Here is a 20,447-nt window from a genome sequence, read left to right as displayed (position 1 = left end):
GATCCAAAATAAACTAGGCCCTAAGGCTGGGCTCCCAACGCAGCATCCATCGGCACCACAGTGCCCTCATACACATCAGTCTCATTAAGGACCCATTCCCCTCCTAATTTCTAAATTGAGGTGTATGGGGCTTGTTTTGCTTTTGAGTGGAGCTGCTTGTTTGAACAGGGACCTGTTTTTTATGGAGGGGGTCTTGCTTTCTTGTCTGTGTTTTATCTGTTCTTTTGCAAGGTGTAGGTTCTGTCTTGGGCCCGGTCTTATTCAACATCTTTATCAACGACTTGGATGATGGACTCAAGGGCATCCTGATCAAATTTGCAGATGACACCAAACTGGGAGGGGTGGCTAACACCCCAGAGGACAGGAGCACACTTCAAAACGACCTTGACAGATTAGAGAACTGGGCCAAAACAAACAAGATGAATTTTAACAGGGAGAAATGTAAAGTATTGCACTTGGGCAAAAAAAATGAGAGGCACAAATACAAGATGGGTGACACCTGGCTTGAGAGCAGTACATGTGAAAAGGATCTAGGAGTCTTGGTTGACCACAAACTTGACATGAGCCAACAGTGTGACGCAGCAGCTAAAAAAGCCAATGCAATTCTGGGCCGCATCAATAGGAGTATAGCATCTAGATCAAGGGAAGTAATAGTGCCACTGTATTCTGCTCTGGTCAGACCTTACCTGGAGTACTGTGTCCAGTTCTGGGCACCACAGTTCAAGAAGGACACTGACAAACTGGAACGTGTCCAGAGGAGGGCAACCAAAATGGTCAAAGGCCTGGAAACGATACCTTATGAGGAACGGCTAAGGGAGCTGGGCATGTTTAGCCTGGAGAAGAGGAGGTTAAGGGGTAATATGATAGCCATGTTCAAATATATAAAAGGATGTCACATAGAGGAGGGAGAAAGGTTGTTTTCTGCTGCTCCAGAGAAGCGGACACAGAGCAATGGATCCAAACTACAAGAAAGAAGATTCCACCTAAACATTAGGAAGAACTTCCTGACAGTAAGAGCTGTTCGACAATGGAATTTGCTGCCAAGGAGTGTGGTGGAGTCTCCTTCTTTGGAGGTCTTTAAGCAGAGGCTTGACAACCATATGTCAGGAGTGCTCTGATGGTGTTTCCTGCTTGGCAGGGGGTTGGACTCGATGGCCCTTGTGGTCTCTTCCAACTCTATGATTCTATGATTCTAGGTGTCTGAGCAGGTACCTGAGCATCGCCAGTTTTTCTTCTGTGAAATAGGTATTTTGTGGTGGGTGCCCATGACAGTTTTTGAGATTCCCAGACGTCCCTAGGCCCAAAAGGTTGGGCATATTTTCTCCCCTTTCAAAGCCTTTTGGGTGGCTAACCCACATACAGCAAATGACTGAGAAAACAAAAACAAAAATGTATAGGTGCTTCTTATTGTTAGGAATCTCCTCATTATTCATTGATTGAATTTCACATTAAACCTTTTCTAGATTATTGGTTGCATATCAGGTTTTCAGATCCCAACCTCTTATTTGATATTACAGGTTACTTACCTGTATTCAAGCTGATCTTTAACCAGTCCCTTTCATGGGATTCTTTGTAGAGAACTCAAGTGTTCTTGTTTCAGTTTCCCAAATTCCAAGAGATAAAGTGTAGTGTCAAGTTTGTATGTTGTTCCATATACAAACCATTTTTTTGTACCTTGTGGTTGTGGGGTCCTATTTTTCTCGCATACGTTTTTTGTAAACTTACATGACTTTCAGTAAATAAACAGAAGACCCATAAACTATGTTTTTGTTAAATTGTACTTTTAAGTTTACCCATTTATAAACGCTTGCTTTTCTTTAGGGAAGCTCTGGGAGAGAGAAGGCTTTGTTTCTAAGGCTGTACTTGCTTCAAGGAATAAGCCATTATCATAATGGCAGAGAGCGGGAGGCTGGTGAAAATCTTCAAAGGGTAAGTTTCTGTGTTTAGTGTCAGGCTTAATAATCCCTCCCTAAGCCTGTGCAGTTGCCTGGAAGGAGGCCCCTTTGAACACAGCCGTGAAGCATCAGGTTCCCAATGTTATTTTTCCCAAATAGCCTGTAAGCAGAAAAACAGTTTTCTTCATATTTTATTCATTCCCTTGAGCGGAAGTGCATTATTCCTTTCCCCCTTCTTTTTCTACGCAGGCACATGACTTGTTTAAAGAGTTGTGCATCGATCCTGACAAGATAAATAGCTTGTTACTACTGGGATTCTCTGCTCAGGAAGCCCGCCTGGGTCTCCGAGCTTGCGATGGGAATGTGGACCACGCTGCCAGCCACATTTCCAACAGGAGAGAGGTACAGTGCCAGGGTGGTACCATAAGGGTCTGTTTTATATTACTGTGGTGCAGCAAGTGGGGAAACATGAGGAAAAGCTAGATACCACCAGCATTTTGTTTGTGTGTGTGTGTGTGTTGCTGCATGACAAACCACTGAAGACACCTCAGAGAGGTTTCCGCATAATGACCGAATGGGTGGATCCAACCATTAAAGAGGCAGAGCTGTACTCACTTACATGTTGCTTTTCCCATTTAAAAAGGTCATGGGCTGAATTTCTGAACAGCTTCTGAACTTCTGAATTTAATGAACAATTTGAACATCCTTTGGTAGAAACCTCTGAGAGAGGTGAAAAAAGAAACTTGTCCAAAGTCTGTGCTGCACAAACCCTTTTGATTGTAATAATAATAATAATAATAATAATAATAATAATAATAATAATAATAATTTTTTATTTATACCCCGCCCTCCCCAGCCAAGACCGGGCTCAGGGCGGCTAACAACCAATAATAAAAACAAGTTGATTAAAATACAATTTAAAAGATTAAGATACAACATTAGAAACAATTAGGGAGCAATCTCTTCATAGGAGGAGAAGGAAAAAGAAAGGGGGGGGGGAGGGAATCGAACTGATTCTGAGCCAAAGGCCAGGTGGAACAACTCTGTCTTACAGGCCCTGCGGAAAGAGATCAGATCCTGCAGGGCCCTGGTCTCAAGAGACAGAGCATTCCACCAGGCCGGAGCCAGTGTTGAGAAGGCCCTGGCTCGGGTTGAGGCTAATCTAACTTCCTTAGGGCCCGGGACCTCTAGGGTGTTGCTATATATGGACCTTAAGGTCCTCCGTGGGGCATACCAGGAGAGGCGGTCCTGTAGGTACGAGGGTCCTAGGCCGTGAAGGGCCTTAAAAGTCAAAACCAGCACCTTAAATCTGACCCTGTACTCCACCAGGAGCCAATGCAGCTGGAAAAGCACTGGGTGAATAGGCTTCCATGGCAGAGACCCTGTGAGGAGCCTCGCTGCAGCATTCTGCACCCGCTGGAGTACAGAATGTATTGTAGACTTTCTGTGCATTCCCTGTATCACTTCCTTGAGAACTATTGCACCAAGTGGTTTGATGACTGCCACTTTCATCAGGTCCACTGTAAGGACACCAGCAAGAAACAGTTGTATTGGGAAGAAATGCATCTGAGTCAAAGGATAAATCTTTACAACACAGAAAATATCCGTCAGGAGTGTGTGTGGGTATGTAGCTTGCTTATATAATAAATAGCTTTCTCTCTCCAACCCCGCCCCCCCCAACCACCACTTGTACAGGAAAAAGCTCAAATAAGAAGAGAGGAGAGAGCTAAAAGAAGAAAGCGATTGGAGGACATTAACTCCTTGAAGAGTATGGGCTATTCAGAGCGAACTGCTAGAGAAGCTCTTCATAATGCAAAAGGAGACCTTGAACTAGCGGTTAAGGTAAATGCTTTTCCAAACTTTTATTAAACTGCAAAAGAAAAATCCCACATTCAGTTGAAGTATATAAAAAGAAATTCTGTTGGCTTTATAGTTTCTCTGGCCTTCTTCACTTTTACGGACCCTAACATTAAATCCCAACCTGGCGAATCAGGTTTCACTGTGCACTGATATGTAGAGTCTTGGACATGTTCATTGGACCTGGACAACACTCTTGATTCTAGGAATTTCTTACCAAGCCTCCCTGTGCCTGGATCCGCGAAATGAAACAAATGGATTTCAGCCGCAAACAAGTTCACTGAGTAAATAAGGAAGAGGGGGTGTCAAGCTCCATTTGATGATCCAATGCCTGTTGTTTTCCCCCTAGAAAATGGAAAGGGTGGCCATTAAAGCAAGAAATAATGGCTGTCTTTGTGGCTACTCTTTAGGAATCCTAGATTGTGGGTGGTCAGTGGCACCCAAAACGAGATGGAGGATAGTCTGGGGTGCATATAGTATCCCACCCCACCCTCCAATTTTTTTTTTGGGACACGCTAACTTTTGTGTGAACTGGGGAGGCATAAATTTGTTCAGTATATATACTCAATGTTTGTTGTCTGCTCTAGATTATGCTTGAAAACCCTCACCTACTCCTGTCAGATGATGACGATCCGGTGCCCAGGAACCAGTTTCAAGTTCCCCAGGAAAGTATTGATCAAGTAAGTCCAGAGAATGAGCTTACATTTAAGAAAAAGAAATCCAGTGACTTTTAGGGTTATCAGGCCTTGTTCTCCTTCTAAGGTCCAGTTACAGTTCATTGCAAGCTACTGTTTACTTCAGCAAAGCCAATTAGTAGACCCTAGGTATATTTGTGGTGCATTTTCCCCAAACCCATACCTCTTGCATCGTGGAACAAGAGCTGAGAGCGTGGAGTTTGTATATGGGACGTGCACTTCAAACTCCCATTCAGCCATGCAGTGGTAGCCTTAGGCAACTGTTCTCTCTTGGTGGAACCCAAATTAAAGTCATTCTTAGAGTGAGATTTATTGAAATCAGTGATGCTTAAGTTAGTCATGACTTGGGTCTAAATCTTGGGTCTTTTTGTGTTACCGTAACCTAGCTTATCATGGGACGTGGGTGGCGCTGTGGGTTAAACCACAGATCCTAGGACTTGCCGATCAGAAGGTCGGCGGTTCAAATTCCCATGACGGGGTGAGCTCCCGTTGCTCAGTCCCTGCTCCTGCCAACCTAGCAGTTCGAAAGCACGTCAAAGTGCAAGTAGATAAATAGGTACCGCTTCGGTAGGAAGGTAAACGGCGTTTCCGTGCGCTGCTCAGGTTTGCCAGAAGTGGCTTAGTCATGCTGGCCACATGACCCGGAAGCTGTATGCTGGCTCCCTTGGCCAATAAAGCGAGATGAGCACCGCAACCCCAGAGTCGGCCACGACTGGACCTAATGGTCAGGGGTCCCTTTACCTTTAACCTAGCTTATCAAGCTGTTTTGACATGAAAATGCTATGTTGCCCTCCTTGGAGGAAGGGTCCAGTGGCTGGTGACGTGTATATCTTCCTTGTCCTTTTCTTGCCTAGTTGGTGTATATGGGCTTTACTCCTGAAGCAGCAGAGCAAGCTCTGAAAGTGTTTAAAGGCAACATTCAGCTGGCTGTGCAAACGCTTGCTCATTATGGGGGATCTCTCCCTGCTGAATTACAGACCCCTTCAGATAGCATCACTCCCTCAGATGAATCCAGTTCGTCAAAAGACTCTCCTACGGACTCTGCAGGTAAAGGGGCTTGCTCCAGGGTGGGTGGGCGAGATACTCTGGGGGTGATGAAACCAAGAGAGAAGAGGGAATTATGTCGCATAAATAGTGCTGGTTGAGACAAGGAAGATGGAGCACAGAAATACTGGGAAATTTTCTTGTCCATGGGCAGCTTCACACGTGTTTGGACTGTAGCAGCAAGGAGAATGTTAAGTCAGACAATGCACTATAAAGTCAAGGCGATTCACACATTCAGCTGTGAGTTCTTATCACACGATGCATGTGGGAACTGTTCCCCATTTCTCAAATTGCTTAGTTCTCCATATTGGCTGTGCAGCTACCAAGTAGCCGCCTGATGGCTTGACGCTGTAAAACTGACAAGACAGCTTTACAGAAGTATTTCTGATAGTATGCACTGGAGGCCTTTGATTTAGTCTTAGTGTTATTGCGCAGCTGATAGGTTTGTTTGTTTGTTTTGTTTTCATTTAAGTAGGATAGCTCAGTTGGTAGAACATGAGACTCTTAATCTCAGAACATGGGTTCAAGACCCACAGTGGGCAAAATGTTTCTATATTGCAGGGGGGCAGACTAGATGATCCTCATGGTCCCTTTCAACACGACAATTCTGTGACTCGCAAATAAGATATATCCAGTAAAAAAACAACAACCTAACCTCAACTACATTTAATTGCTGCAATTACTCTGACAGCATTATTTACTTTTTATTTTATTTTATTATTTATTTATTTATTTTTAATACCCCACCTTTCCACCAGAACCAAGTCTTAAGGATGCTTCCAAAAATTAAACAAGCACAGATTAAACACAGAAAGCTAAAACAGATAAAAAATAAGTTAAAAAGTAATTAAAACAATGTAAAAAATCCTAAATATAAATATTAAAAACTTTAAAAACAGCACAGCACTCTTAAATATTGACAGTATTTCCTGATGGGAGATTTGTTGTTCTAAGCATCGCTAACGCTGCCCATCATTTCTTAGGCTGCTGAGACACTGCATCATCCTGACCTGTCTGTATATCCATAATGGCTAATAGTTTTGTCATAAGCATTATGTGCTTTTCTACACTATGCATTGGTAAATGGTAATTATTGAATATGTTATATGGTCATAAGCAACCAATCTTTTTTTTAAATTATTATTATTATTATTATTATTATTATTATTATTATTATTATTCACTTCCCCATAAATCATTTTACATTATTCACTTCCTCATAAATCATTTTACTATTTTCAGGAGAGATAGTAAAAGTGGTGAGTTAGCTGCAGACAGTTTGAGAGATACTAAACATTTTTTTAATAAAAGAATAAGGGAGTACTCTGATGTGCTCTCTGAACTTCTTTGAGCAAGTTCCAAATTTGAAAGTCTTGAAACTACGGTGGTGGATGGGTTTGCATAGTTTCCTGAACTTCAGTGCATGTCATAAATCTTCCTATCATGAATATATTGCAGAGGCAGGTCCTTCTGGCCCCTTCCTAGGTCATAAAGTCGGAGACTTCTTTTGCCACCTTAATATCTTTATAGAAGATCACTGAAGTTATTGGAGAGGACTCTGATGCCCACTTGTTCCCTAACAACATCTTTGTACTACTTAGGCTATGTATAGATAGATGTTTTTTCATGTGTATATATAGACTAGGAACATCCCATTCTTTCAGGTGGATTTCTAGTCTTAGCTATCCAGTATCATAGCATATATCCTGACTGGACTCCCACCATTGACCCAGAGAACTTAATATGGCTATGCATTAATGTTAATTACCATTGCTGTCTGGTGATGCCATCCCCTTGTCCCTCCATCTCCATTACGAAACCTCAGCTTTGATGCCAGGGATTTTGGTAGGTACAAACGAAGTAGTTTATAATTGCTTGAATCAATTCCAGCTTTTCTTCCTTGGCCAGTTTTATTATCAAGTTATGAAAGAAAGAAAAACTCAGGCAAGACGTGCATTTTTAGCATTGTCCTGTCCAGCAGAGTTATGTTTTTAATTTTGACCACTCTAGCATTTGCTGTTTCACCTTGAATATGAGGGTATTATTTTCGACCATTTATTTTTTCTGTCGTTTGAAAAAGTGCCCCAGATATCTCCCTATGTTTGGCTTTCCACTTAGCTTCACATCGGTGGGCAATTTCCACTTCAGTTGTGTCTTTGTTTACTCAGACTTGTCAAAACTCATATACTGCCAGATCTCAAAAAAAGCTCATTTAACTGTGACAAGGTTAAGGCTCTTGGGGGGAGGGGAGAACCCCAGGCTCTCCAACCAAGTGTCTTCCACCCTAAGTCATCCTGTGGACTCTAGGGTACAACATTGATCAATACATCAGATACGAAAGATGACAGGGGAGCCTTGCTTTATGCCTCTCTGAAGATAGACAGTCCTTGACTGCTGCCCATTGTCTAGAATGCCACCTGTAAAATGAATCTATCCAAATTCTTATCCCATATGTTTAAAGTTTATCTAAAGCACCTCTTAAAATATTACATCTCCTTTCTGCATCTTCTGTGCATTCATTAATGGAGAAATGGACACAGTTGGTTATACCAATTACTCCACCTTTTGTTTTTTCTTCATGGGGGAGCGGGCTGCTTATGTAAAAATTAGATCAAATTCCTCCCTAAAGAAAAGAGAGTCGTCATTTTTAATGGGTTGTTCAACCCACTTACATTCAAGCTCATCCATTTGAAATTACTCATTTTTTTATTTTTTGTCTAAAAAAAGAGAAAAGGAAAAAGAGAAAAGAAGAAAGAGGAAAAACTCAAGGTAATAACGGCCTTCCTATTATCACTAATTGCTTGTCGGAATGAGATGAAACATTATAATTAAATGCAAAGATGGCGCCCTAAAATTCCCCACTGTATCTTCAGGGCAGCACTGCCTTCACAATCTTCTTTATTTCTTATATTCTCTGTTGTCGTGTCATTTAAAGCTACACTTTCAACCTCCTCTGAGCTTATATATATGTTATATACCCTCTGCCTCCTGCACTGAGTGATAGTCAGCTCTCTTTAATAATCTACCATTAATTTCATGGGAAACCCCAATCTGTATATTCACTTTTCTTTACTTAATGGTGGTTTTAAAAAATGTAATTTCCTCCTTTTCAAGTATAAACCTGAATAAACTAAAACTTCCAGTCATTCTACCATCAATTTAGGGATTTTGTATAGTGCATTTCCTCTAAATCTTTCCTCTGCCTGTTCTATAATTTTACTAAGAGATTTTAAGGCATGTTGGTTTTTCTAAAATGATTATTTAAGATCCTATGGTTGAAATCCTATGCCCATTTTCCTAGAAGCAAGCCCCTCTGATCACAGTGGACCTTTGAGTAAGCATGCACAGGATTGTGTTGTCAAAGCTTTAACAATCTTTGCTTTGGTCTTAATAACTGAACTTATACATGCAGTGATCACTTCCTTTAGACTGCAATCCCATACACACTCACTTTGGAGTAAGTCCTACTGTGACTTAATTCTGAATAGACATGTATAGGATGATGCTTTTACATAAAGAACTAGCTCAGCTCCATCTCCTTCCTTCAGTCTTCTTACTCTGATGATACCCTGTTCTTATGCTTCTGTTGTCTATATCCTCTGAGGGATCTGAGAAATTATCTGCTGTCTCTTCTTGTTCATTAAACCTTTTGCTTGTATGTGAAAGGCTCTTACAAACTTGTTTGTACTTGTCAGAATTTCCTAGGTTCCTTTTTGTATTTTAACCACTTTCTGTCCTTACACTGAATTTGGTTTATGCTTGAACGCTCGAAATCTAAAGAGCTTACTTTCAAACGTTTTTCTTCTGCTTCATGCATGGATTTTATAATGGGTTGCATGTAGCCAATGCTGGTTCTACTCTGAGAAGGGCCATTGAAATTAATGGACATAACTAATCACTAAATGATATTTTTCTTTAAATGTTAGCTCTTTATCCATAAAAAAGTCTTGCACAGTGATGACTTGAATAGGGTCAAGTCACTAGCATCTTGGGGTGGTTCCCCCCTTTTTGTTCTGTTAATGTTCACAATACCGTTGTCAGTAACTAGTTATGGGTCTGGACGTTATGGAAATCATCCCTGCTTCTCATCCCCCACTGATACCGTGCTTGATAGAATCTGGAAAATTTTAAGTCTGAACAGTACATCTCAACTATTGACCAGATTAGATGAGAGATTCCTATAAAGCCTAGCACCAAATCAAATTGTTGATGAAAAGTACTGTTGCAGAAGAGCTAATGTTATGGTGAGGGGCCTTTTGAGACTTGAGAATTAGAGACTTTTCCGTCGTGTGTGCTACATGCCTGTCTTCTTTGCAGGCACTTCTGGGGCTTCAACTGATGAAGACATGGAAGTAGATGCTGTCAATGAAATCTTAGAGGACATCCCAGAGCACGAAGAAGATTATCTGGACCTAACTCTGGAAGAGGAAGAGCTTGTCATCAATGAATACCTCTCTTACATACAGCACCTGCAAACGCAGTCCCAGTAGGCAAATTCTGAAAGACTCCAGTATCACATACATGAACCAGCATTTGTGGGGTTTAGATCCAGGGGGAAAATTAGTTGCATGTAAGTCACAGTGAAGTCAGTGGGTCATGACTAATTTTAAGTGTAATGTACTTAGTCTAGATTAGGACTGTGGACTTCTAATACTTAGATTGCAAATATGTCTGACCCTCCTTTTGCCAAATGCCTTAAGTTAAGTCAGTTGCATATTTTTAAAAAACAAACACTGGCATGAGTAAAACCTGTAGTACTATTAATCTAGAGTGACACTGGAGAGGAATACAATTAATTGTAGAACAAAAATATTTGCAGAAGAAATATTTTTATAGAGAGCTTCGATATATTATATTGGTGTGAAATTCATCTATTTAATTAGTAGAGCAAATAAAATCAGTTCTGCATACATTCACAAAACCCAGATTTCTTTTAAAACTGCAGATGATCTGACTGTGACAGTGCATACATAGTATCCACTGTGACTAGCTCTAATATCTTCTGGTCACAGAAATAGAGACCTAAGTGTATAGATTTTGTCCGTTCTTATAGAGCTTTTTCTGGCCATCCTGTATTCTAGAGCCAGCTGTAAATCTATTGTGCATGGACTTTAAACAGCTCCTTTTTTTGATAATGCAGTAACAACCAATAAAAAAACCCCACCCATCCATCACATTTATTGCAGTTTCCCCATAAAGCTGAGGACTGCCCGTTTGGAAGTGGTAGGCACTGAAGTTAATTATCTTTAAAGGAAGAGGCTCTTGGGCAATGTCCCATGTTGCTTTTCCCTGCTGATGCTTTTCCCTGGAAAAGTGATGCAAGTGTGCATATTCATACTATACAGATAGCCAGACATGTGCTTGAACTTTAGTTGCAGCACATCAGTTTAAGAGACTGTTTCAAGGGGGTCCAATTGCAGCCATTTTGTGACCTCTTCCCCTTGTCGTCAAAATGCAAATGAAAGAAATACCGCAAGCAGAGCTTTTAGAAATGGCCTGGTGGGTTCTACTGAGCTGCCTTGCTTAACCCTGTTCAAGAAGGAAATTGTGTGGCCTCGCTTGCACTAAACTAAACCATGCCTTAGCAAGAAGGAGCAAGCATGCCAGGCACTCAGAGTGAATATCATGGTCACTAGGCCGTGGTTTGGTTTAGCGCTGTGGGTGAACCTAGACTTGTGTGTCTCCCTGAAACAATCCACTAGCGGTTAATCCAGAACAAACCACAAACTTGGATTCACACACAACATCCAAGCCCAAACCATGCCTTAGCTCTGGATAATATGGCAGCAGCAGGACATGGGGAGGAGCGAAAGGGCTGTGATTTTTGCTCTGGGTACCAGCACACTTGCTCATTTTTGCCAAGCCATAATTTGGCTTAGTGTTACGCGCAACCTGTGACGTGGTCTTTAGCCTAGGCTGTGCTTGTCCAGTAGTTCCAAAATTTAAGCTTTCTTGCCTTAAAAATAGAAGTGCCATGCTGTGTTAAACCAGTTAAACCATACAGTTCAGTACTGATGACACATGCCATCATTGGCTCTGTGGGATCTCATGCAAAGAAACACCTTTTCCAGTTTTTGCAATATCCCGTAACTGCTAAATTTGTGTCTTCAGTAAATCATCCTGCACTGTGCTCACGGCTGATTAGCAAACCTTGGAAAATTAACTTGCAAACTGCAGCCATAGAGAGCCTGGAGGAGGTGGTTTCGATCTGGACAGGGTTGGCAATGTGGTGTGATTATTTCATATACTGCTGGTTTACAAATCACTCCCCTCCTTTATCCTTCCAATGCAAATTGGATTGAGTGGTGATGTCACCAGACTTATGGTGTTTTTTTTAGCGTTTGCTGAATTCATCCTGGTTACCACACACCAGGCCAAGTTGGTGGTGTGACTGTGGACCTCACCTTAAGGCCCTCTTGATAACCAGACAGGGAACTACTGGTTGTAGTGGTGATGTAGACACAATCTCATGTGCATTTATGTATACACCAGTTTTTTCAGCTATAAACAAGGGGAAGTCAATAAAGAATTGTTGGTAAAAACATGGCAGACAGTATTTTTGAACCTGCCTAGCAGTCCTAGTTCTGAAGGCAGCCTCCAATGTATTTAAAATGCAATAAAATAGGCAAAAGAAACTAGTAAGAGGCAAATGTGTATACAAGTTTATTCCCCGCAGATGTTCCAGCTGCTTCTGAATCCCTGGACCACAAAAAAATCTCAGAGTAAATTGCTCTGAAATGTTAGTCTCTCACCTAGGAGGCTGCCGCTGCCTCCTTAAGTCTCCTGCAGTTTGGTCTCCTGGGGGCAGATTCAAGAGTCACCAGGAGAGCAAACATGTTTATATAGCAAAAAAGCTTCATGATCTTAATTGGCACCCACATTTTATGTATTAATGAAGAACTACAAGTATTGCCTCTGATGTAGTAACTTCCATTTTTATGATGTGATGGTTCTTGCACCCAAACCTTTCCTCCTGTGACACAGGATAAAAACCTTGGTCCTTGAAGAGACCTTCCCAAACTGAAAAATAAGTTGCTGTCTCGCCACTAGAGGTCACCCGGGATTCATTCAGTATTTTAACTAATATGAGACAGAAATGCAGGATTCCTGTTCTGGAGATAATGCTCCTTAAGGCTGTGCTGGACTTAAGTTGCTGCCATTAAAATGGCTTGGTCAGGACAGGGGCAGGCAGCCAGGTCACGGAGCATCATTCTCCCATCAAGGCACACCCCAAAAGCCAAAAACCAAGTCTGCTGGTCATCATCAGAAGGCGATCTTGAACCTGGATGTATTGTGTGCAAGGACACATTAGGTACCTTACTTCGCTTTTCCAAGGGACAGGACTAGAAAATGGTAGGTTTCGTTTTTCTGAAATGTCCTGATGCACTTTGGGTGGTAACTTTATGATTGAACACAGTCATCTGGGTGATGACAAGTATCAGGCACATGAGATTTGCTTCTCAGATAAGGGGGGGATGTAGCAGCTCCTCCTACCAGTGTCATTGTCCTTACACCTAACTAGCACTTTCTGATGGGAAGACAATGCGCTGGTTATCTGTTATGCTTTCAGCCATACAGACAGAATAAAGAGTATCTGCACTTGCTTGGAGACTTAATTCATTTTATGAATTCTTGAAAGGCCCAGCCATAGTGGTGGAGGAAGTGGGGCTCCTGACACTTTTTCTGTAGCCTTTTTGGTGCTAGATTTCTTAACTGTGTTTTAAATACAGTGGTACCTCAGGTTAAGAACTTAATTCATTCTGGAGGTCCATTCTTAACCTGAAACTGTTCTTAACCTGAAGCACCACTTTAGCTAATAGCTGCCACTGCGCCACCGCTGCACGATTTCTGTTCTCATCCTGAAGCAAAGTTCTTAACCCGATGTAATATTTCTGGGTTAGTGGAGTCTGTAACCTGAAGCGTATTTAACCTGAGGTACCACTGTACAGGCTGTGAACTGTGCTTGCTTGCTTGCTGTGTCTGTTGTAAAGACACTTTTTGCTTTTTACAGCTTGTTTTTAATTGTGTTATATTGGTGTGTGTATATATATATATATAATAGTCGTATCTCCGTTTACGTAACCTTCTGGTTATGTAAACTTCGGGATGCACTCGCGGCAAACCTGGAAGCATTTTACCGGGTTTTGCTACGCATATGCAGAAGCAGTCCTCATGTTGCGGAAACCTCGGGATCTGACCCAACCTCCGGAACGGATCCCATCTGCAACCGGAGGTACCACTGTATATATAAATTTGTCAACTGCCCTGGGAATATTTACTGATGGTTGGCTAGAGAAATAACAATTTCAATGGTCGTGATTTACCCAGGCATGCAAGCCTGTTAACATGAGCAGAAAACTGAGGGTAAGTTGTAGTTTGAGAGACAAAGAGACGTGTGCCACTCTGTGACATCTTCCCCCAAGATGTACAAGTCCCCAAGTTCCTTTGTTCTTGTTGACACTTCCTATGCATAGACAGCAGGTGCCAGCAAGGCTTGGCCTCTTGACTGGCGGCCTGAGGAAGAGACAAACAGTAATTGAAGGCGGTGAGACCTCAGGGATAGTGGAATCCAGTGTCCCAAACGTGAGTTCAAGCTTTAGTCTCCTGGCTCCAGAGCACCTAAAAAGATTTGTCATCCATGCCATACATTTAAAGCGCTCATATCTCACTGGTAACAGCCATGGTCTCCCAGATAATCCTGGGATGTGTAGTTTGTTAAGGGTGCTGAGAGTAATGATCTGCCACAGAGTTATAATTCTCAGCACCCTTTATACAAACTACACTTCCCAGAGCACTTTGCAGGAAGCCATAACTTGAAATTGAGGAACAGGAAATTGTCTAAATGGCTTTTGTCTTGCATGTTTATAATTGAAACACCATCCTGAGCAAATCAAGCATCTAGAAGTGTAAGCAAGTTTAAACAAAGCTAACGTGCGTGGATGTTGAACGATGGGGAAAATTTTAAAATAAATAATATAAGAATACAGGGCTAGTTCAATTACACTATACCATAGGGTATCATAAGTAAGGGTATGAGCAAGAAGCAATTCCAGAAGGCCCAGGAGAAGCAGACGGCAGTGGTGAGGAGAGGGGATTACTAGGAATGAGATCAGGAGAAGCTGCCATGTTTGCAGGCAAGCAGTCAAGGCCCATGCAGGCTCTTCGGTCAGTGGGGCTCAGTACCCACCCGGACAAATGTGCCAAACTCAAGCAGCCTGGATTCAACCTGGGAACAGGAGCCCTTCAGGGGGCTTCTGGCATTTGAGGATGATGATAACATGGATAGAATACTGCCCTACTTTACAAAAGAGGTTATGTGGAGAAGGTCCATAGCACCTCCAGCTAGTGCTGGGAGCGCTCCTTTCCTGAAACCCTGGAGAGCTGCTGCCAGTCAGTGTAGACAGTACTGAGTTAGATGGACCGCCGGTCTGACTCATGTAAGGCAGCTTCCTGTCTTCCACTGAAACGTTAATGGGGAGACACCTCGCAAACGGCTTCTTTTTGTAAGGAAGCCTTCCATTAGCACCTACCGTGTGCCATTTGGCTTTCCTTTTTAAAAATAAGTTTTGAAAATTCGTAGAGTTGTCACATTTATGAGTACTAGGAGAGCTAATTAGTGTAGAAGCCATTAGCCCTGCGTCTTTTACTTGGAATGCTGAAAGCACCCCAAAAGCTGCCACTCCAGCTGGAAAGAATTGTGCAAGTATTTGCAGTTTGCACAGCAAGAGTAATTGGCAGAAGCGTGAGAATGTTGTAATCCGCTCAGGAACAGGAAGGCAAATAAAAGATGCATTCATCCACCCCAAACGAGCAGGCAGAAGAATTGGCTGGAAGCCTCAAAAGCCGTTCCCCCCCCCCCAACTCTCTGACACTGTAGGACTGGTACTATTGAAGTCAATTGAACTACTCCACAGTCTCCCTTGCCGCCCCTTTTTCTCCTGTGCCCAGTTAACTCTGCTGCTCATCCTTGCTCAAACCCTATCAAGATTGCAACCTAATAATAATAATAATAAGTAATCCAGTCATTTAAGAATAAAATATTGGCCCATGCCCTCCCCTCCAGGAAGCTATCAGCTGCAAGGGAGCTCTTGTGCAACTTATACCAAATGCCCCCCTTCTTCTCACTTATGTCTTAGGGATATTTAGCCTCTTGGTTTTTTCCCCATATATGAGTTACACTTCTGAATGAATGAACTTTATTATGGTCACAGACCAGCATAAGAAAAAAATTTCATATACCAGTATGTATTTTTTGTACTTTTGCCAACCTCTGGGATTTCCCCTTAGCATGATGCTACCTCCATTCTTGGCTTCCTCTGTTTTCCCTCAGCACTGCCCACCTGAGTTGTTATTAGAGGAAATGGCTGTTTCATTAAAGGCAAACTGAAAGCAAGGTTTGTCACCTGCTTTGGCATTGTATGATTTTTTATTATTATTATTGAAACGAAAAGCTGCTGGAGGGAACCAGATTAGGACTATGGGGTGGGAATGGTAGCAGTGGGGACACCAGTTGGGATCACTGTAGGGGCAATGGGTGAATGCACAACCTGCTTTGGTCAGCTAGCAATTGGGTCTTTTTTAATTCAATCTAGTGAAGAGAGAGGATGATAGATAAAATATACACACACTTCATATTTATATAGCGCTTGCACCATTCAAAGCATTTCAATGCATACACTGCATACATTTGCAGTAATCCTTACACCAGACCTGTAAAGTAGGCCAGTGTTGTTATTGCAGATGAGGAGGCTGAGGTTGAACTAATAGGGCCAGGTAGTGTATTTGTGGTGGAGAGATGTGAACCAGCAACCTCACAGCTCATTCTCTCAAGTCACTACACCAGGAATGGGCTTTGGGAGGAAAGCAGTGATTCCTGATGACCCACCCACCAGCAGTGCCTTCTTGAGTTGGCTTTCTAGCAATATAACTTGCTGTTTAGAGGTATAGGATCAGCCTTGTAGGCCAAATTTGACAGAAGGTGGGACTGCCCTTCTGTCAACCACCTCACATCACAATGACATCAGGTGCAAGGTGCTTTGAAGTCCCAAAGTTGGGTTTCAAAGCATCTTGCAAGTCGTTGCTAAAAGGAAGGATTTCCCCCTCTGCTTTTGCAGGGGATTCCATGCAAAACCTTTCCTGAAACATTAAAGGGTTTGGCTGGAATGCTGCCAAAATGAGCAGGATTTAACCCTACATAGCTGATGAGCAGGGTTGTTAATTCCTGCTGCTTTGGCTGCATGTGTTTGTTACCTGCTGTTAACAGGCGCATGCAGCCAATGCAGGATTTAAGTCCATCGGATGATATAATGAGTGTTGTCAGCTGATGGGAAGGTGTGCATGGTTAGAGGAAAATGGTCTTATAGGCCAGCTTGGATGCCTTGGTGGGCTAAGATTAGCCCACAGGCCAGAGGTTTCCGGTCCCTGGGATAGAGGAATACAGTATAGCACTTACAAAATTACTGCCTTCCTTTTCTCCCCCATGCCAGTTATATTTCTTGTATTAAACTTTCATTTGACGCCAGTGCTGTAGAATATGGAAGCCTTTCTCCTGCTGTGATTAAAATCAGTCCAAAAAAAAGAGAACACATTAAGTGTTATCTCTATGACAGTTTTTATTACCTCCCTCCCACTTTGTCACAGGCACGGGCTCGGTATGCTACACAACAAAGAAAGCCACACACAAGTGATTAAAGTACTTGTTTCAGTTAAACACTGCTACAACAAAATCCACAACATCATAGTTACATATTTATGGCTCAGTGGTTATCTAAACAAACATCAGAGGGAGAAAAGAGAAAACCAGGGTAAGAGATTGCTTCCCCAGGTGGAGAAACTCAGCCACACAAGCAACAGAGGTCTTCCAAAGCCTCATGCTAGACTCTACTTCCTTTATCTTTCATGAACAGAAAAGCAGCTCACACAGCTTCCACTCCACATATGTCCCATCTCAAGGACAGGTTCCAAGTCACTCTGCTGGGCCCATATTCCACACATTCACACACACACATCTTTGCTGCAAGGGTTCCTCTCCAGTGAAGGACAGGAGATTTATCTCCCTGCTCCTTCTGCCACCAAGGAACCTACACACCTTTACTTCTGAAAGAGCTTACGTCAGACCCTCATTCCATCACCAGTCCCCATGGAGATTATCACAAGTATCTCCTACCCACTTACAAAAAACACTCCATATTTTACCCTGATAGAACCCAGACCAATTTGCTCCAACCATATCCTCGTGAAGACAAGCCCAGCCATTTTCCAGTTCCCAAATGTTGCCAGAAACCTCTCGCCCTGAAACCCAGTTTTGCTTTTAAGAATCCAGCCTTTTGCTTTTAATGGAAGTTTGAAAAACAAATCAGTAAGTGAGGCTTTTTGTGGCCTGGAGCTGAATATGCTCATCTGTAGATCGACCTCTTGTTTAAGGGCCACCTGCATAAGCTCACAACCCACCACAATGGCAATTTCTGCACATCACACTAAACAGCCATGGCCTAGTGCAGATATGGAAATGTGCTGGCTCCCCAAGTGGAAAGGCAGCTGTGCAAGGTGCTGATTGGTGGGTGGCTGTGATCCCACCTTGGATGCAATATGCTTTGCATATGCATCATGCTCTATGGGGAGCGGAGGGGGGGAGGTTGTAAAAGTGCCACATCATTCATGAACTTATCCATCCATTTAGCATGATTCATTTGCAAATAATTGCAAAACTGCTCTGAGGAGAACGAGGGATTACAGACATCAGTAATCAGTGCTCTGCTTAGCTGGCTCTGCTGCAAAACCCAGAGAAGCAGTTTCCCCTGGTGTTAAATTATGGAATGCGAATATGTTGTTAACAAGGCATTAAGTACACATCCAATGCACGGCAACTGCTTTTTCCTGCATGTACCATTAAAAACCTTTCCAGGTCTGGGCACAAAGCAAATGGGGGGGGGGAGTTACCATATACCCCTGTTCTGTGACACGCCACCTAAACATGACATCAGGCTCCCCAACCTTCTATGACTGACCTGTTAAAGCTATAGCTTCCACCCCTGAGTCTTCCTTGCCCCCTCCCTTTCTGAGCTGCTCCTAGTGGTACTGGCTCTGTGGGCCCAGTTGCTTAGAAATCTGCACCTGCAGCGTGCAGGATGAGACATCTCTCTGGGCGACAAATGATGTGTGTTGCAGTAGGCCAACAAAACAGGCATTTCTATATGTTCACGAGAATAGATAGATCATCATGAAATAGGTATTTGTCATAGTTCACCTCCCTGCTTCTTTTTTGTTGCCATTTCATCAGCATCAGGCCAGGATCGTGCCCACACAGCTTGTGACCCACCTTGCTGAATGCAGCCCACCCAGGATACAAGGCTGTGGCCAGCCAGGTGCTTGATTATGGCAGGTGGGCAGAAATGCCAGGACATGGAATTTGAGCCCCTGATAGACCTGCTCAGTATAATGAGCTACAGGCTGCATTTGGCTTGGTAAGTCAGTTGGCTCAGGCGTTCCCTTATGTAGTCGACTGGGTGCTTCCTGTCCTCTCGCACCAGCCCAGCCATCACACGAGCTCCACGGCCTCCTGCTCCCCCCTGTTTTCCTGGTGCACCATGCAGCCCACTTTGTTGTTGAAGAGCCGAGACAGGCTTCCCTTCTGAGAACGCCTGCCCTGGATCGACCTCTCCTTCCAGCGCCTCTTGCTCCGCTTGCTGACCTGCCGTATGTCCCAGATCCTTAGTGTGCCGTCGTGGGAGGCCGTGTACAGTAATTCGTTGTGAATCTGGAACAAAAGTGCCGTATTTTAAAAGGACAGCTTAACCATAGTCACAACACAGCACACAGAAGCAAAGAGGCAGCTTCTCTGTTCCTTTTTTTTGTACAACCCATTTGTGGAGCGGGGTTTTCTCCCTTCCTTCTGAGTCCAATCCCAGATTGGGGGGGCGGGGAGGCTGGTTACAGAGGTGTAAAGCAACCGCCTCCTTTATTATTTCATTGTACAGTGGACACTCGGGATGCGAACGTGACCCATGCAGGATGCACGTTCGCAACCCACAGCGTTCACAACCCACAGCGGCACATCTGCGCACGCGTGGGTTGCGATTCGGTGCTTCTGCACATGCACGACCCCTGAAACCCGGAAGTAACCCGTTCCGGTACTTCTGGGTTTTGGCGTGTCTGTAACCCGAGGTATGACTGTATGGTGGTTCAGTTTGCGGCCCAAGGGCCATATGTGGCCCTCAATGCCATTTTTGATTAGCCCTCGGCAAAATTTGACACACACCCCAACCTTCACACTGCTTCCCCAAATATGCTTTTCAGGGGAGTTGTAGATCAGCAACATCTGGAGCACCAAAGGTTCCCCACATCTGTGATACGTGACAGGTAAAAAGACACCCACAGTTTTGTCAGAGGCAGGACCTGTTCATGTGCAACCAAAGGGAGCACACAAAGAAAACGGGAAGTACTCCTTTATTCCCCCTCACCCTGCCTCCAGCGTGAGGAGAAGGAAGTGTGGCAAGCACAGAAGGAACCAAGTCTGGCAGAGGTGGCCTGCTCATGCCTACCACTCAGAAGCAGACACAACACCCAGTGCGTGAACCCAGCTTCAAACCGATAGTGGCAGGAGATGCAATCCTCATTTTATTTATACTTAAACACCTAAGTAATTTTTAATAAAGTGTTTCAAATGTAACGAAACCTGAAGAGGCACCATTATCTTGACCTCCCGGCTCCCACTTCCTGCGGGCTCCATCCAAAAAACAAAGGGCTCTTGACTCACCCCACTCCATGCAGCACAAAAGAGCAATAGAGCGTTGTTTTTTTCCAGGGAGCTGCTCACTGCCATGTGCCGATCTTGGCTCACGAATGTGAGTGCATAACAGAAGAGAACAGCCAATGCCTCTCTCGCTGCTCACTCTGACGGAAGCTTTTGGCCTTCATCTCAGGCATGTTGGGTGCATAATTATGAGAGGGCTCTGCT

At 43.3% G+C, this 20,447-nt stretch overlaps 2 protein-coding genes across 4 annotated transcripts in view; one reads left to right on the top strand and one right to left on the bottom strand.

Moving 5' to 3' along the window:
• NUB1 (negative regulator of ubiquitin like proteins 1) overlaps positions 1-13,095 on the top strand; it is a 24,266-nt gene extending 11,171 nt beyond the window's left edge. Inside the window, exons 10-17 of one of the 2 annotated variants that reach the window (XM_083579659.1) lie at positions 1,822-1,929; positions 2,145-2,297; positions 3,591-3,737; positions 4,340-4,432; positions 5,302-5,494; positions 8,219-8,260; positions 9,809-11,793; positions 11,902-13,095. In XM_083579659.1, coding sequence (XP_083435785.1) covers positions 1,822-1,929; positions 2,145-2,297; positions 3,591-3,737; positions 4,340-4,432; positions 5,302-5,494; positions 8,219-8,260; positions 9,809-9,981 — 909 coding nt within the window. In that variant the 3' untranslated portion in view covers positions 9,982-11,793; positions 11,902-13,095. The remainder of the gene's footprint in view (positions 1-1,821; positions 1,930-2,144; positions 2,298-3,590; positions 3,738-4,339; positions 4,433-5,301; positions 5,495-8,218; positions 8,261-9,808; positions 11,794-11,901) is intronic. The other variant, XM_083579660.1, reaches the window with a different exon arrangement.
• The window catches only part of WDR86 (WD repeat domain 86), a 26,236-nt gene continuing 16,691 nt past the window's right edge, over positions 10,903-20,447 (bottom strand). For both annotated transcript variants that reach the window (XM_083579946.1, XM_083579947.1), the window contains exons 6-7: positions 11,884-19,247; positions 10,903-11,771 (exon numbers count right to left, since the gene is read on the bottom strand). In XM_083579946.1, coding sequence (XP_083436072.1) covers positions 19,029-19,247 — 219 coding nt within the window. In that variant the 3' untranslated portion in view covers positions 10,903-11,771; positions 11,884-19,028. The remainder of the gene's footprint in view (positions 11,772-11,883; positions 19,248-20,447) is intronic.

This window comes from Podarcis filfolensis, assembly GCF_964270895.1.
Source record: "Podarcis filfolensis genome assembly, chromosome: 12".
Lineage (NCBI taxonomy): Eukaryota > Metazoa > Chordata > Lepidosauria > Squamata > Lacertidae > Podarcis > Podarcis filfolensis.
Note: the sequence above shows the minus strand (reverse complement) of the source record. Positions and strands in the feature narration are given on the sequence as shown.